We start from the raw sequence: 19,190 nt of genomic DNA, 5'->3' as shown, positions 1-19,190 counted from the left end.
ATGCTATAAGAGCATGTATTCTCCAAGACCAACTATGCTTTATAAATGAATCATTTGGGATAATGTTGTCCTACTTCTTATCATGCTCTCGTATCAATGTTTCTATGTTCTATGTTTGAATTATTGAATATTATACATTCAGCCATAGGAAGCATATTAGATATTAAATTGCATTAAATCAAAGTTTGTGCAGCACCCTATATGGAAATTTTGGGTTTGCAATCATGAATATGAATCTATTCGACTTTGATAAGAAGAAAAAAAAAATACCAACTTATTCAACTTTATTTTAAATCTATAACCCTCGTCCTAACAAAATGCAAGCCCTATGATTGTTCACTCCAAAATGTAACTGAATGGATGTAGAAATTAATAAAAGAGAAATTGATGAGAATTGGAACGATGTTATATTTTTGGAATCTCATATTAGAGAAATTTATGAATAAACAAAGAGCAACAGAGTTAAAGATCTAACCAATTAAGCGTAATTCCAACTTGACATGAGTGATTCGATTCAACAGAGTTCACCTTGACAAGAATGCACGAGTTACTCTCCTATTTGATCAACAAAAGAATAAGAAAAGCTTGACCGAGATGAAGTCAAATCTTCTTGATTCCTTTTGCAGTGGTTTGGATTACATTCATTTTTATATGTACTCAAAATTTTCAGGAATAACACGTAGTTAGCTCTAATTTAATTATGATTTTATCTATTTTTTTAACAATTTAATTTGGTTTAATTTCTACCATCACTTCAATTTATCAATCAATCGCAATTATAATTAAAAATTGATGACAACATAAGATAAAGCAAAGACAACTTTATTGCTTTTAGAGAATATTTACTTACCATTTAATTGAATCTATTGATTTGTTTAAAGTATAAAAGTGCTGGTCTGACTCTCTACGTACCAAGGTGGAGGGTTCTGAGAAGCAACAAAATTTAGGATCTTTAACCCTGGGGTTTTAAAATACTGCAAGTTATTCTTCCAAAAAGCACCAAATTATGCATTTTTAATTAAAAAAATACATTTAAAGCCTATCACCGGAGGATTTCTGACAAATGGAAGCAAACAAAAATAAGAATTTGGTAAGACAAGAATATTACACATCCGTCAGCGGTGAGAGGAGAGAAATATGCTGAAAAGCTGCGATAAGTTTTGTATGTTGAAAAATCACATAAATTAAGAACCTGGAAGCGGGGCCTTTGGTTCACCCGTAAAGCTGCAAATCAAACTTCAAAAACTTTCATCAGTTAATTATTACAATTACCATATAAACATCCTTATGAGATAAGAACCACAACTCTCAAGTACCAACAAGTTCCTAGTAGTCCAAGGACTAGAATTCAAGCTCCTCTTGGCTTAAAATATTAGAGTTCTTTCCTTTTATTCTTCTTGTGATATCGGCTGCTTTCAAGATCCATAAATTTGTTCTTTATAGGAGGCTTGTCTGTTGCATATCGAAGAATATGTAAGCTCAGTACACAAACCAGCATCAAATGGACGGTGCTTTGGGGACTAGATTACAAATTTTCAATTCAAAATTGATTACGTTGTCAAACTGGAACCATTAGATAAAATATAAACAAATGACCTAGAATTTCACCCCGCCACATTCAGAAAAGCTATTCTTCATGCTCAGTCTATAAATACTAAAGCTTCAGGTTCACATCTCCACGCCTCAAAAATCAATCAATTCTCTTTTCACTCTTCCTTTGATCATTTCCCAGATCACTAGTAATCATGGGTGTTTTCACTTACGAATCTGAGGTTGTTACGACAATCCCACCGGCCAAGATGTTTAAGGCTTGTATCCTTGATGGCGACAAGCTCATTCCCAAGATTGTTCCTCACGCTTTTAAGAGTGTTGAGTACATTGAAGGCAATGGTGAGCCTGGGAGCATCAAGAAAGTTACTTTTGGCGAAGGTTATTTAATATATATCCAACCAATGCCTAAAATAACATATTGAATTTGAAGTTAGAAGTGTTTCATTTGTCTCTAATAACGATACTCTATATTTTGCCTTTCCACACGCAGGAAGCCAATTCAATTACATGAAGCAGAAGGTAGAAGCACTAGACAAGGAAAATTTTGTGTATAGTTACAGTGTGAACGAAGGAGATGCTTTGATGAACATGCTTGAGAAAGTCACTTACGAGACCAAGTTAGAACCCTCACCGGCTGGGGGATCCGTATGTAAGACTACTAGTAAGTATTACACCATTGGTGACTTCGAGCTCAAGGAAGAGGGAATCAAGGCAGGCAAAGAAAAGGCCTTGGGAATGTTCAAGGCTGTTGAAGCCTACCTCCTGGCAAATCCTGATGCCTACTGAAAGTCCCAATATTGAGATAGCATCCACTTCAATGATCATACAAATGTGCTTGAGTGAGAGAGTTGCCTTTTCTTTACTTTTTTGGTTACTTTCTAGTTTTTCCAGTTGTTGGTCCATGTGACCTTCAGATTGCTAATAAGAGTTCATAGTTTGTCCTGAAATACGGGAAGCTTGAACTGTAAATGTCAACTGCAACACTAAATAAAGGATCATGGTCAAAATTTACTAATAATTGTTGTGTGGTCAAGCTATCTTATGTGAATGATGAGTGCATTATCTTCACCTTTCAAGATTTACAAATTATTGAACATAACAAAGTCAAGTTGCAGAAGCAATGTGAAACTGTATATTTCTGACACAAATTCCTTAACGCAACCTGTTTAAGCTTACATCCTGGCAAATTCTGATGCCGACTGAAAAATTGCAATATTATCACTTCAGGAAAGTCTTTCTCGTCTGCCCATGCTAGTACAAAATGGATATCCATTTGTTTTAAAGTTATTTTTGGTCTGTTCTATCATGGGCAACTCTGCCTTTTGTTAGCTAATAAAAGTTTCATGTTCTGTTCATCAGGCCTAGGTAAATTTGTAAAGTTATATCCAGCTGGAACTAGAATCAATGGAGTGCAATTGCTAAACAAAAAAACATTTGGATTAGTAATGCAACCAGCATTTTACTTGCACTAGTTTAAGTCTCCAAGACCTTGAGGAAGTTAGACTTGTAAATTCACATATTTTACCTCATTCTTGAAATATAGTGTTATCGAATTTGCACATTCAAGTACATGTATCGAACAAGTAATATAGTGATGAATTAGACTATCGTTCCTACGAAGATTTGTTTTTAAAGTTTTCGTAAGTACAAAAATTATAAAATAAATTAATCTTATTTAAGTAATCTGAAAATTAAAGAAAAACTAATTAAGAACAATTAAAAATCATCACTAAATAAACTAACAAAGTAAATAAGTTGAGAAAAGCAATATGTTAAAGACCTAGCATTATGGGTTCATTCAACATTTTATCTGATACCAGCTTTTCATGTTATTTATCCTTTTTGGGTAGTTTTACTAGCCTAGAATCCAAAGTTATGGACAAGTCTCTATTGAGTTACTTGTGCAAATACTTAATTTAATTAGTTCACTATATGTCTATAGGAATCAATTAAATTAAGTTCATTAAGTAAGCATCCTAATGTGGCTATGTATGGCAATTGACGTATGTCTACCCAAATCGCGAATCAGATAACCTAAGTGACATGAACATACATTATTCAAACCTTAGTCCAATCTAAAATCTTTTTGTCGAGTCTCAATTAGATTCACAAATCAGTTAATTGTTAGCTAGACAATCAAAAGCATTAAGAACATATTTAAATAAACAAAACTACACTCATTCATGATAAATAAAAGAGAAACTAATATTCAAACCACATGTTGAAATCCACCACAATCTTGGGAAAATAGTTTAGCTTATAATATCAAATAAAAACAACATCCAAAGAAATTTAGCTATGAATCTAAGTCAAAGACAATAAGAAAAACACAAAAGTAGAGAAAGAAACTAAGTGTTGAAGTTTTGCAATCTCAATTCTTTCTCAAATTCTCTTGTTTTCTTACTTTGTTCTTGGCTCCAAATCTCCAGAATAGTTGCTTGTTGCCTTCTCTTTAAAACCTCTAAAAAAGGTCCCTTAAATAGGCTCCAAGTGACTTAATTTTCAAAATCCCATCAAATTTTTATTTTTGAAAAATTGTCCAATGCTGCGGCCTTGATTTCTTGGAGCTGGGATGCTGAATTTTTTTCCTTGGAAGCACCGCAGTGCTACTCTTTCAGCGCTGCGGCACTGGGCTCTTGGAAAATGCATAGTGCACTTTTTTTCACTAGCGCTGCAGCCTTGTTTTCCTAGTGTTGTGACGGTTTATCAACTTCAAACATGATTTTCACCATGATCTGGTCCAAACTAGCAACATTAGTAAACAAAAAAAAAAAAATTTGTATCTCTGTCTCTTAAATTTCTAATGGCTCAAGAATCACGTTAATTAGACTTCTGAGTTGAAAGATATGCTCAAAATACCCGATCATGTCAGTCCATGCATACTGCTGCAGTGCTCTGAATTAGACAAATATTTGGATCATGATCCGATCAGAGCTAGGCAAAGTGGTAAACATAAAAGTTGTAACCCTTTCTCTTTAATTCTAGTGGTTCAAGAATCATTTTATTTGGAGTTTTGTAGAAAGCGATATGGTCAAAATACTGAAATATATACGGATGAAGTCATCAACATACTTGCATGGATTTTCATCAAATTTCCTACAAAAGTAATAAGAGAAATAAGCAATACTACTCTTAATGTAATTTAAAACAAAAAAATATAAATTAAACTCAAATAACTTAAATTACATACTTAACATGTAATCAAACTTAAACTAAAAAAACTCCTAAAATGCTAAAATCTGAACATAAAATCTCAAAAGTTTAGCTACTTAAGCTCCCAAAATGTGTCAAAATAACTCTATATAATAGAGTTACCATATAACAAAACAGTAACTGAAGCAAATCATCTTTAGATAGTCTAAGTCTTTTCTTTAGGTGTTTCTTTTCTCACTTATGATAATGAACTAGTAAACCAAGTTACCATCTTTCTTTGTCTTAATTATATTGAAATTCTGCAGCTTGTTTTGATGCCAAAAGGCCCCATGGGCACCATTTATAATGAAATGGTAAAATGGAATTGTTTCATGATCATTCCTTTCTTCCTTCTAGACATTTAAATAGATTAATATTATAGATGTGGTAAAAATTTGATTGTTTATTTGTTCATTCTGTGTGCAGAAAAAGTACTAGTAGTACTTGTAAAGCTTTTAATTAATTATCCAAGTAATTAATCAAATCTGAAGTTCCTTACTATGAATTTCTTTCTGCATACATATAATCATTTTCCAATAATTATCAAGCAAGTATGTAGCAAATCAGGTCGGTACCACATTTAAAATGATCAATTGGAGAATTACTATGATAATTATTCTTCTCATGCAGGGTGCTTTCTTTGACTAGTGCAAATTCTTTAAAAGGTAGTAATTGTTTCCTTGTCAAAATGGGATATTTTTTCTAATTAAAAATTGAAGAAATTACATTTTTAAGCTTCAAAGCTTAGTCTATAAATATCATCTTAGTTCTCACTTCTTCTTACGCATCAAACACTTAGTTAATCCTCCTCTTTCCTCTCTCTGTTTATCTTCCTTGATTTGAACATTTCCAAACTCCTAGTTTAGCTCCATTGGTGTGTTAGATTGTTTGTAATATAAAGAAGTCTTATTTAGATGTGATTATTAAATTAAAGTGACTATTTAAATTAATTGTCTATTTAGATTAAAACATGACTCTTAAATAAAGACAAGTATTTTCAAACACATATGTTGAAATATGTTGATTAATTATTCAGTATTTTCAACAAACACATCTCTTAAAACTTAACAAGACATGTCTGTTGAAACAAATTAGGTACAACCTTTCAGTGTCTATAAAAAGAACGCATATTCAACCAGATTTCATTCATTCAAAGCATTTTGCAATAGGCCTATTGTATCTTGGAGAGTCTTTGTCTACAAATCCCCGTAGTATGCAACAACTCTTAAAAGAAAGTGTGTTAAAGCACGCCTCAAGCTTCTTTTCTCCTATTTTTCTTATTTTGTTTTCTAACAATTTTTAAGAGTTGTTCTCAATAGAGTCTAATCCAAATTCAAGATTTCAAATTATGAATCAAGAATTCATCAAACTTGATCGATTTAATGGAACCAATTTCACTTACTAAAGAGATAAGATGGTGTTTTTGTTCATAGTCTTGAAGGTTTATTATGTTTTAGATTCGAGTCTTACTGCATTTCTAGAACCAACTAACGAAGACTTTGATGCACAAAAGGCGGAGAGGAAAAGTGTGAAGCTAATGAATTGATATGCCGTGGGCATATCCTAAATACTTTGATAGGTTGTTTATATGATCTTTACTCCAATCTGAAGACTCCAAAAGAAATTTGGTAGCCTTGGAGACTACTTACAAGAACAAAAAATGAGATATTGACAAATTTTTGTTCTTAAAATATTTTTAGTTTAAAATAAGTGACAATTTGCCTATCATTGATCAATTATATAATTTACAAGTTTTAGTTTCAAAACTAAAAGACTTTGAGGTTAAGGTTCCTGATGTGCTACAAATAGGTGCAATTCTTTCTAAACTGCATCAATCTTGGAATAATTATAGAAAAAAGGTTCTGCATTATATGGAGTCTTTATCAATAGAACAATTCATGACTTAGATGCAAATAAAATGTGAAACACATGCTCGTGATGCAATATTTCAACCTTCTGATTAGAAGGTGAATCTTGTGTGTCAAGCCCATCTCTATAATATACTTGCTATGTCATTCATGTACTTGATAGCATGTCTGCATACTTGGAAGCCTCGAAAAATTGTTAAAAGTCGATATCGTACTTAGTGGTACAATTAAGTTGATTAAAGCCTCGAACTAGTCCAAATAGAGATTTTAGGATGTATTTGAGAGTTATTGAACCTTAGAATGTCTTAATATGGTGATTTGGAGTTCGAAGATTGATTTAGAGTCCAATCGAGAATTTTTATAACGTAGGGGTAAAATGGTCATTTTGCCACCCGAGGCCAAAAATTGGAATGTTGGTTGAGATTTTTGACCAAGTTTGACTAGTTGGAACATAATTTGAATTGGAGGAGTGAAAAATTTCAATTCTGAGCATAAGGGCAAAACGATCATTTCACGTGTCCACGAGGACGTAATTGAAATTTTTGAAATTTTACACCACCATGACACTTGTCAAGCCCATGAATTTCATCTATTATCATTTTATACTTTGGATAATTATGGGATTATATGTGGTGGTAAGAGAATGCTTAATTGTTAAGTTTTAACCATGGACCAATCAAATGGCGACACGTGTCAAGTTTTAATTTTTTTATAATTTCCTTTATAAACCAACATAAACTCTCCCATTCACTCTCTCATTGCCGTCCAAGCCAAAGAATAAAGGGGGAAAGAATAGAAAAACCCTAAGGAGGAAAAATTCAAGAGAAATTCATTGGATTTCAGAAAAACGAAGCAATCGAAGGTAAGATTTCGCGATTTATTTTAAGATCTACCTTACCCATGCTTTTTTTTTTTCATTTTCTATGGTTGAAACTCAAGTTTTCATGATGGAAGCATGCTCGCCGAATCAAGGGGGGAAGGTTTTGATGATGGTTTTTGATAGATTTTAGGCTATCTAGGTGTTTTTAGTGTTTTGTGATATTCGGTATGAAAAACAAGTAAGAAAATAACATGTTCTTCATCAAACCCTAATTGGCCGAATTCTATAAGGAATATTTTGAAGATGAATTTTGTCATATTTCATGTTATCTAGCTTGTCTTTGATGACTCGTGATGTCGGATATTGAAAACGGTTATCGAAAAGTATAGCTCCTTTAGTAAACGACTTGAATGATAATGAGAAAATTATTGTAAATGAACTTAGAATTGATTTCTACTGAGGTATACGAACTTATTGGAGTACCGAAAGTGCAATGAATCTATTTGGAGTTGAATTGGATGTTTTGGCTAATTAAACAATGTGTAGTGCGAATTAGGTCGAATACCATTTCATTCCAACAACAATTGAACCTACATAGAACACCATCTTTAAGTAATTATTCGAACACTTCTCATTCAATTTCATGCATTCATAAAGACCCTGAAATGGTTTTATAATAGTTTGGCACAAATATATTGAATTACTTGTTATGTATTATGTATAGGTGGTGAGCCCTTTAGTAAGGGTAAGGATATCGTACCCGAAGACTAAGAGTAGGAGTACTCCCGTTTTAGTGAGTAATAGACTTTCATCTTAACTATTTATAGTTGTTTCTACTTGTTTTTATGTTTTAAAGAATAGTGAGTTTAAATTGTAAATTATTATGTTTTAAAATTGAAGTGTTGGTTAAACGAAATGAGATTTATAACTTGTTTTGAAATCGAATACTGGTTTTGAAAATTGAGTAAGTGGAGACTATATACTCGTGTTTGATATATGGTTTGAATTGATGGCTTATGACAATGTGATGGCATGAATGGCTGGATTTGTGTTTGTGTGGAATATATGAATTGTTTTGTTTTACCTTGATAGGCTGGGTAATATCATATTAGCCATGTCATGCTGCTGAAATTTTTATTGATTTGGTGGGGTAAGTGATTAGCTTACTGTAGTGGGTGAGTTTCCGTGGACCAGCCTATTAGAGGGGCACGGTAAACCCCGTTATATTTTACCTTAGTATGAAAGGCGCGGAGGGTATCTTCTAAGGTAGTTTAGAGTTCACTTCACGCCGAACCATCACGTGAGGGTGAAACTCAGCCAACGCTAAGGAACGACTATGTTTTTAAATGTAAAAACATGTTTTATGTGTATATGTTAATTTAACAGCCTTGGCGGACTCGGTTGGATGCCCGATGTAAGGTGTCATCGAGTACGAGTTTTGGCACGAGCCAAGTTTTAAAAGAGTCATAAGCCTTACTGATTATTTTTGATGAAATGTAATTGTTTTATATGGTTGAAATGAGTTTTAATGTTATGAATCATATTATGAAGAGATGTTTTAATTGTCTCAATTTACTCGGCTTTAGATGTTATAGATGAACTTTGCTTACTCATTGGGTTTATAAAAACTCACCTCATTTTTTTCACCCATTTCAGGTTCAGAACAGTCTGTAAACAGTTTGTCACGATCCAGTACTCCTCTCGAGCCCGTGATAACTGCCACGGTGTCTCGATAGACACTCATTACTCGGAATGTCAACCCGAAACCCCGCAAGGCTTTAATATCAGTTTCTCATTTCCCTTGTGAGCAACCATTGTCAAATATTGTGTTCTAAAAGATTTTAAGCTGTTTCCAACTTAAAACAAATAAAATATTAATTTTCGTTTCATAGGGGTATTTTGGTCATTTTTTTTAAAATTTCGAAACCAGCCAATAATGTAGTATATAAGTGCAGAACACATATTTCAAAATCAAAAATAAATTTAGATGTCTAAAACATTCGTTTAAAATGAAATTATGCTTATTTGGATATAATAAGAAAATAAAATAAATATTAAGTAAAATATTCTATTTTCTTATTAAACAATATTTTCAGAGTTATACGTAGATAATTTGTGTAGCGTAAAAGCAAAGTAAATTCATACATATTGTAATACAGTAAACCAGAGTATTTAATTTAATTTATAATGACCAGTGAGCCCCCGAATAACCAAAAGTAAAGAGGACTGTAAACCTACAATTTGAAGGAATGCAAATCTAAGGGTAGTCCTCAATGAACTCAGCTATCTACAGCCTAATATGAACCTGAAATGGGTGGAAATGAGAGTAGTGAGATTTTATAATCCCAGTGAGTAAACAGACATCATCTGAAATATCTAAAGTCGAGTAAAATGAGACAATTAAAATATTTAATCTCAATATGTATTTCATAACATAAATATTCATTTCATTTAAATATTCAACATGGCTTATGAGTATCTTAAAATTTTGGCTCCTGCCAAAATCATTGTCACGACCTGAAACTCCCCATCGAGCCCGTGACAATCGCCGCGAGGCCTCGACAAATATTCTTCACCCCAAATGTCGATTGAAACCTCGTAAGGCTCTCGTATCAGCTTTCGCACTTCCCTGGTGAGCAATAGTTATCAAATATCAAAATTCGAAGGATTACAAATCATTTCAAAATCAGAACATAACATTTTTGTTTTCTGGCTCACAAGGGCATTTTTGTCATTTCATTTTTTTTATTTTTTTTTCAAAATCTCAAAACTTGCTAAAAAAGTAGTAGGTAAGCAGAAAATATATATGTCACGATCCGGAACTCCCATCGAGCCAGTGACAACCGCCGCGACGTCCCGATAAGCACTCATTACCCCGAATGCCGATCGAAACCCCGCAAGGCTTAGCATCAACTTCCGCATCTCTCCGGTGAGCGACAATTAGATAAATCTCGCATTTCAAGAAAACATAAGTTGGTTCCAACTCAAAACAATAAAATATTATTTTCTAGCTCACAGGGGCATTTTCGTCAATTTTTTTTTTTTAAAATTTTGAAATCCGAAAAATGTAATATGTAAGTGGAAACACATATTTCATGATTTAAATTAAATTTTGAAGTCTACAACATTCATTTAAAGTAAAATTATAGCTATTTGAATATAATAAAAACATTAAATAAAATATTCTATTTTCTTAAAACACAATATTTTCAAAGTCTTCCTAAAATAACTTTTGTAGCGTAAAAGTAAAATAAATTTAGTTATATAGTAATAAAGATAATTAAAGTATGAAATTTCATTTACAGTGACACGTGGGCCCCTAACTAACCAAGAAAGTGTGGAGCTACGAAGCCTTACTTCCTATGATGCAACTTCGAGATTAATTCTCGTCTTAATCAACTATCAACAAACTGTCCTGAGCCTGAAAAATGGATAGGAAGAGGGGTGAGATTAAATAATCCCAGTGAGTAAACAATTACCATCAAAAGCATCTAAAGCCGAGTAGATGGAGACAATATAAAAACGTTATATCTCAATAATGTTCATAACACAAAATTCGTTTCAATCTATACCAAATAATTTCTTTTCATCAAAATTTCCCCGACTTATGAATTTTTTTTTTAAACTTGGCCCCTGCCAATATCATTCTCGCGGGTACCTTCGTCAAGGTATCCCACTGAGACCGCCAAGGCTGTTCAATGACCCATACCCATAAACATGTTTTCACATCTGACACACAGCCGTTCCTTGGCGTTGGCTGAGTCTCACTCTCACGTGGTGGCCCGAACGTGAGGTGCACTCAAATCATACCTCAGGAGATACTTCACCCAACATCTCCCCCTGAAGGTAAGTATATAATTGAGTTACCGTGCCCCTCTCATAGGCAGTCCACGGAAACCCCCACCACTGCAGTGACCGTTTAATATACCACCAGACCAATAAAAATTCCAGTAACATAATGTGGCGAATAAAATATAATCCAGTCTATCGAGACCAATCCAAAACAATTCATATATTTCATGCCAACCTAAAAAATTTAGCCATCATGCTACCATAGTGTCATAAGCCACAATTTCAATAACATATAAAATCATAAATTTCAACACAGTCTCCATATACTCAATTTTCCCCAAACAATATTAGTTTTCAAAACCAGTAAAAATCTCATTTTTTTATTAAAAAACATTTTAATTGAAAAATATAATATTTTATAATTTAAATTCACCATTCAATAAAAGCATCAAACAAGTATAATAACTCTAGATATTTAAGACGATAAATTGTCCACTCACAGTTCTAGGAGTCGATGTACTCCTAATCCCAGTCTTCAAGCATAATTTTGGTACTTTTACCAGTGTAATTTGCTCACCACCTATCCACAATGTACAATACATAATTCACCACATCAATGCTTGACCATTATAAAATCAATTCAGGCTCGGTATATATGCATGATATGACATGCAACTTATCCGACTACCGCTTAAATGCGGTGCTGACCTAATTCGGTCTATTACCCGATTAAATTACTAACGCGTCCAATTTAATCTCAAATTAATTTTTTTCAGTTTCTATACCTCAATTGCACCCAAATTGACTTAATGTCCCTCGGTGTGGTGCAAATTATCAGTCCTGATAGCAAATTACGAAAATACCCCTAATGGGTAAAAATTCATATTTTTGCTCCAAAAATTTCCATTATTTTTCTAGACTCATAATTCATCATTATTCATCATAATTCCTCAAATAAACATCAAGATCATCAGCCAATATTCCCCTAGAAAATTCAGCCAATAATGGTAATGGAGGAAAATAAATTCTTTTCTTGTTGTTTTGTTTCTAAATATGCTAAACTAACACTAAACACTAACATAGCTCAAAATCAAATTTATCTAACAACTTTCTCTCTCTAAACCCATATGACCAGAATTCAAATCATCCTCAAATCACATGATTCAACCATGAAAAATGATGAAAAATGCATGGGAAAGGTAAAGCACAAGACAAATTTAAGAAATGTTACCTTTTTTCACTTGATTTTTGAATTTCCACCTATTTTCCCTTTAAATTTCTTAGCTAGGGTTTTATTTTCTCCTTTCTCTCTCTTGTTTCCTGCTTGGCCGAATGTTGAAGAAGAAGAATGGGTGGGCTGATTTTTTTATGCTTTTTTTATTGTTTAATGAAATAATATTATTTTATTCATATTTTAAATATTTTATTAATTCATTTTTTTTCTAGCCATCCATTTGTCCTACTTTTTCCACCATGCATTCCCTTTGACTTATCCAAGTCTTAAGTGAAATTTCCAGATTTTTCCAAAGTTTTGGTGAAGTAATTTTTGATATTTACACTTTTGCCCCCGTAAAAATCAAAAATTACATTTTTGCCCCAAAAACTGAAAAATTGTCCATAGACATATTTTTTATCCCTTATACTCATATCATTCCCCAATTTGTCAAATGTGATCTAAATTCTCTCAAAATCTCAAATTTTATCCGCAGATGGAAAAATTACAATTTTACCCTTATATAGTGAAAATTTCAATTTGACTCCGAATTGATCCTCGAACTCCTAATTACCATTTTGAGTCATCCCTGAACTGTGAAACTCTTAATTTCACCTTAAAATTCCTATTTGAACTAGTTCGAGGCTTAATCGACTTAATGATACCATTAGAGGCAATATCGTCTTTTAACGATTTCTCGAACTTCCTAAATATACAAACATTCTATCGAGCATGTGAATGATATTATAATTATTTTACAAAGCAGGGTTTGACAATATATTTAATGATTTAAAAACAAATTAAGTATCTAAAACGTTCATTTGAAATGAAAATTTGACCATTTGAATATAATAAAAATATTCAATAAAATAACTATTTTCTTGTAAAATAATTTTCATAAAGCTATTGGTATATAATTCTTATAGCGTAAAAGTTAATTATATTCATATATACTATAAAACAAATAACCAAAGCATAAAATTTCTTTTACAGTGACACGTGGGCCCACATCTAACCAAAATGCATCGGAAGTTGGAAACCTACAACTTTTACCGATTCGAGTCCAAATGAAGGTCCTTGTCAAAGTCAGCTAACTATGGAATTCTCCGAGCCTGAAATGTGAGGAAATGAGGGTGGTGAGATTATAAAATCTCAGTGAGTAAACAGATACCATCTAAGCTATCTAAAGTCGAGTAAATGGAGACAATTAAAATAAGTCATCATACTGTAATTTCATTACCTTTCAACTCATTTCAACCAAATAAAATCAATCCATAAAAATCGAGAAATCAACTTGGCTTATGAATTTCTTAAAACTTTGGCTCGTGCCAAAACTCATTCTCGGTGATACCTTGCGCAGGGCATCCAACCGAGTCCGCCAAGGCTGTTAAAATTTCGTATACACTTAAAATATATTTTTAGTTTGAGAAAATACAGTCGTTCCTTGGCGTTGGCTGAGTTCCCCTTCACGTGGTGGTTTAGCGTGAAGTGAACCCTAAGCTTTACCCCAGGAGATACCCTACGCGCCTCTCCGTTTGGGGTAAGAATATATTGGAGTTTATCATGCCCCTCTAATAGGCTGGTCCACGGAACCCCCTCTACAGTGAATAATTAATATATAATCCACCAATCAATAAAATTCATTCTAGCATGACATGACAATTTATCGCAACCTAGCCTATCAAGGCTGAATACACAGTATAAATAATTCTAACACCAAAATTAGTTTAGCCATTCATGCTCATTTATTGTCATAAGCCATTCAATTCAAAACCATAAATTTGCAACACAAGCAGACAGTCTCCAATTACTCTATTTCAAAGCCAGTATTCAATTTTTCAGAAAATTTATAAAATCATTTTATAAAATCACAATTTCTCTTAAAACATAGCAACTTACCATTTAAACCCATTTTCCATAAAATCACACAATTTTATAAAACTACTCTAGATAATTAAGACGATAATAAGTTTACTCACTGTTCTAGGAGTCGATGTACTCCTAATCCTAGTCTCCAAGCATAATTTTTGTACTATTACCAGTGTACTTTGCTCACCACCTATCCACAATATACAATACATAATTCATCACATCAATGCTTGACCATTATAAAATCAATTCAGGCTCGGTATATATGCATGATATGATATACAGCTTATCTGACTATCACTTAAATGTGGTGCTGACCTAATTCGGCCTATTATCTCTAATTTAACTCCGAATCAATTTTTCTAACTTTCTACACTCCAATTATACTTAAATTACCTTAGTGACTGTGAATGAGATTCAATTTATCAGTCTCGGTAAAAAATTACGAAAATACCCATAGTGGGTAAAAATTTGTATTTTTGCTCCGAAAATTCCCATTATTTTTCTAGGCTCATAATTCATCATTTCTTAACCAATTCTCCTAGAATGAAAATCAAATTCATCCTCACTCAACACATGGTAAATTCGGCCATTAATGGTTTTGGGAGAAAATAAATTCTTTTCTTGTTGTTTTGTTTCTAAATATACTAAACTAACTTAAAACACTAGCATAACTTAAAATCAAATTAATCTAACAACTTTCTCTCTCCTAACCCATTTTTCAGAATTGAATTCATCATAATAACTCAATATTCAACCATGAAAATCAAGAACAAAAGCATGGGTAAGCTAGGTATCAAGGAGAACTAAAGAAATTCTAACTTACCTAGCTTGTTTCCTTAATTTCTTCACTTTTTCTTTGAATTTCCACCTAGGTTTTCTTGTTTTTCCCTTTGTTCTTCCTCTCTTTCACTCTCTTCCTTGCTTGGCTGGCCATATGAAGAAAATGGGCTGATTTTATGCCTTTTTATAAAGAAACAATAAAATAATAAAGGTATGACACATGGCATTTTTTTATTGGTCTATTTTAAAAATTTTAAAATTTTAATCCTTTTTATCTCCACCACACAATTAGTCAATGGTCAAAATGAGGATAATGGAAGACCATGTGCTGGAAAAATATCCTGGTGGTGGAAAATTACAATTTTGCCCCTGGGGCGGTAAAATGATCATTTTACCCCTATACTCCAAATTATACCGAAATTAAAATTTTTCACTTCTAAATCTCAAATTTTACTCCAATAAGGCAAATTATACTCCAATAAGTCAAATGGGGCAAAAGAATCTTTTCTAAAATTCCCATTTTATCCCCAAGTGGCAAATGACCATTTTACCCTTGGATAGCAAAAATTTCGGTTTGACTCCAAATTGATCATCGAACTCCGAATCACCATATTAAACCATTCTGGGACTTTAAAATTCTTAATTTTATCATGAATTCTCTATTTGATCTAGTTCGAGGCTTAAATCAACTTTGTTGTACGTCTAGGTACAATACCGACTTTTGTAAATTTTTCGAGACTCTCTTAGCATGCAAACATGCTATCCATCACATGTATGTCATGACAAATATTTTTATAGAGTCGGGCTTATCATCTTCTCCCCCACTTGGATCAACCATATGATCCTTCTTCATGACTGATTTCGACATCAGGCTAAATATTAATATTTTAATATTATTTCATTAATAAAATATTATTTTATTCTAAAAATTTTATCTTGTCTCCTTGGTACCCAAAATACCTTATTATGCCTCACTTAACTTCCAAATCGCCTTTTATCTCACAAATTCTCCTCCGATAAAATTATTATTATTTTATTGTTATTTTCTCACTTGCGAAATATTTTATCCTAAACTACTCCTTTCGTCTTTTATCACTTTTAAACATTTTAATTGACCTCAATTTGCATTCGATCAACTTTATTTATCACCATATCAAAGTATGGGGTATTTCAATCTCCCCCACTTAAATAGAATTCGTTCTTGAATTCCCGTCGATGTTGCGTTATCAATCTCCTTGTATGATCGTACTCCTTGTTTCTTCTATGGGGACATTCAATTTATTTACCTCGTTCACCTTCAGTTCAATTAAATGCTTTATTTATGGCAATTATCATCCTTTGGAACCGGATCAGTAATACGTTTCACAACCATGATCTCTTATATCGAGACACTAAGCATGCCTTTATCACCATTATTAAATTTGAACCATAACTTCATCTCAATTATATCGATTTTGATCACATATCATACTTACTTATGTATACCTATTCATCATTTTATTAATTTGCTCCGTACCAAATTTCTCAACCTTAATTCATTCATCTTATACTGGTCCATACCCTTCCTTTAATAGAGTTCCATTAAGAACTTACACAATCTAAGGTTTATCTTCAAAGTCACTCATAACTTTAATCGTTCATTGCATGTCCGTTAACACTTTAGCTCACTGACCTCCTCTAGAATTATTTCAAAATCTCTCAATTACTAAGAACAATTTTTCACTTTAGTTAGTAAAATTATCAATTTCATATATACATATATACATGCATTTTCAAATGTCAACATCTCTCTTTATATATAGGAATCCATGTGTTCACATGCCTTGGACTACATTCCTCCTTCATTCATCCGTATCCCAATCCTAGTTTCAATATAATAATTCTTATAGTGCATGTCAACCTTCTTATTATACTTGTGTATAACTTCATATCATTCATATCATTTCCAACCATATGTTTGAGTTTCCTTATACTATATATCATTCATCACAATGTCATCTCCATTGAATTATAAACTATTATGCGTGTATGCTTTATAATCCTATTGATGCCTTAAAGATTTATCTTATCTTGATCATTGCATCTCATGCAATACCACAATTCCTAAGAGTCATCCTTTTGTCCTTAATCATCTTTCATGCCTCTATATTACCTTGTATCTTTCTTGCATTACGATATTGATTTGTCACTTAAGTTCCAATTTCCATAATATATTAGGAAAGTTTCATTATCTGACTTCATTTTCAGGGTCAACTTCTATCATCCTTTGTTCCACTCCTTCATATGAACATAACATCATTCTTCCTTAACCAATTTATAAATTGTACTTGAAATTGTAAAACTTAAAACTAGATTCTCCTTAAGTATTTTTCAATATTAATACTAATATCACTCTCAGCTTACAACTTCCTTTTTATAATCACATAACTTAGTGCTTGCTTTAACGAGATCCAGAGTAAAACTTCTCTTAAGTATTTCCTTGGGAATATCTATCTTAAACTTATGTCTCACAGCATGTGATCCCTTAACTTGTGATTTAGCTATTAGGCTTCTCAGCAAGTTTTAAAAATTTTACGTTTCATAGTTGCTGTGTATGTTTAGAATCTCTTCTCAAAGATGTTTATGTATTCCTAAAACACTTACTCTTAAAGATATATAAATACGTACTCATCCATTCAATCCCTAACTCATCTTCATAGGTTTCTAGGGTGCCACACAATTAGCCTCATGTTGTTACTAACCCTTGTCATTTTACTGAATCAAAACAGATATTACAAATTCTCGTAATGATTTTTTATATAAACTGATTTTCTATACCAGTCTCGTAATTCTTTCTTCACACTTTCATTACTTGGTATCTCATCTCAATATAGTTATCTCAAGAATCTTTCAATTTTTCTTTATTTATATGCCCATATACACGGCAATAAAGAGGTTTTTCAATTCATTTGGGTAAACATTCTCCAGAATATTTAAGACTCCCAGATAACAAAATACAATGACCAATAACTAAAATTCAATTTATAAGCTCATTATCGTGTCACTCCCATCTTACTCATGTATCATAGGTGCGGGTATTCGGAGCAGTATAACGTTGAACAGTCAATGCTAAAGTACTGTAGCTATTAGAAATTTTCTCATCAAAGCTATTTGTCTGCATTCAAAGTCACCACATCAATCATTCTCAACCAGTGGTTTCCCTTCTTGATATATATCATGAGTTCCATAAGTATAGGTACCTTTTATTTTCTTGTCCTACACACTAAGCCAGATTAATGCTTTCATCTCATGTCATCTTTTGACTTTTATCAACATTCATAAAATTTCACCTCAAAACATCCTTTCCATATAGTGTAATAAATTCATGATACATATACCACTCCACACATAAGTTGCTTACTATCTACAACTTTCCTCAAATTTATTGTCATCCATATCCAATTATCTTCTTTGTCTTATACTCCAATAATCTTATTGACTTTCGGTATAATTAACTACGAAAACAGCCCAGCTTTCTCCTCACTTTATTCTCGCAATCCTTACTGAATCAAAATTTTATATTCCCAATATTTCATAATTTAACTTCATTGGGTTATATTTGGCCCAACTATTGCCTCATAGTGTCATGGCATCACTGAGTAATCCCCTTCATGCTTAAATTACAATCATCAACTTAACCACGTTACCCATTTCGAATGTCATTTATAACCTTATTGGTTCCTTCTATAACCTTCCTCAATAATTATATTACCAATTTATCTCTATTATACTAAAAGATTCCCATACATATCTAATTATTTAAATAGCTATTTTACATTTTGTTCGAGTCATACAAATAAAAGCCACTCCTAACTCCTTTATACAGGTAACTACCACATTTTCCCTTAAACGACACTTGCCTAGATTTATGATAATACAACTTCAACTAAAGTATTAAACATCTTTAGGTTCCTCATTGTCTTGATCCGGGCACATCAATGGATCCTCTTCCTCCTGAGATTTTCTCCTTTGTTCTTCAATCCAGGCTTGTTGCATTCTCCTACGTTCCTCATCACTTATCGGTGCAGCATTTCTTCCACAACCAGGAGAAAAATGTCGTACA

The 19,190-nt window shown here is 32.5% G+C and overlaps 1 protein-coding gene and 1 long non-coding RNA gene across 2 annotated transcripts; one reads left to right on the top strand and one right to left on the bottom strand.

Annotated features, from left to right (window-relative positions):
• Positions 1 to 1,693: 1,693 nt before the first annotated feature.
• On the top strand, positions 1,694 to 2,546 carry LOC18609171 (major allergen Pru ar 1-like). The gene is made up of 2 exons (XM_018115179.2): positions 1,694 to 1,929; positions 2,042 to 2,546. Exons 1-2 carry the CDS (start codon positions 1,746 to 1,748, stop codon positions 2,335 to 2,337), a joined length of 480 nt encoding a protein of 159 aa, XP_017970668.2. The 5' UTR covers positions 1,694 to 1,745; the 3' UTR covers positions 2,338 to 2,546.
• Positions 2,547 to 10,782: 8,236 nt separating this feature from the next.
• Positions 10,783 to 12,538, bottom strand: LOC148764178 (uncharacterized). The gene is made up of 3 exons (XR_016024451.1): positions 12,455 to 12,538; positions 11,724 to 11,803; positions 10,783 to 10,852 (listed from the first exon to the last, which is right to left on the bottom strand). It is a non-coding gene; the product is annotated as an uncharacterized LOC148764178 (long non-coding RNA).
• Between the last annotated feature and the right edge of the window lie 6,652 nt (positions 12,539 to 19,190).

The sequence above is a fragment of the Theobroma cacao genome, chromosome 2 (genome assembly GCF_053813885.1).
Source record: "Theobroma cacao isolate CCN51 chromosome 2, ASM5381388v1, whole genome shotgun sequence".
Taxonomy (NCBI): domain Eukaryota; kingdom Viridiplantae; phylum Streptophyta; class Magnoliopsida; order Malvales; family Malvaceae; genus Theobroma; species Theobroma cacao.
Note: the sequence above shows the minus strand (reverse complement) of the source record. Positions and strands in the feature narration are given on the sequence as shown.

Bases quoted from the DNA above. Each gene is read 5' to 3' on its own strand.
- LOC18609171 (XM_018115179.2), top strand. From the start codon at position 1,746: ATGGGTGTTTTCACTTACGAATCTGAGGTTGTTACGACAATCCCACCG. The intron at 1,930-2,041 runs GTTATTTAATAT...TTCCACACGCAG, and splicing joins GAAAGTTACTTTTGGCGAAG to GAAGCCAATTCAATTACATG.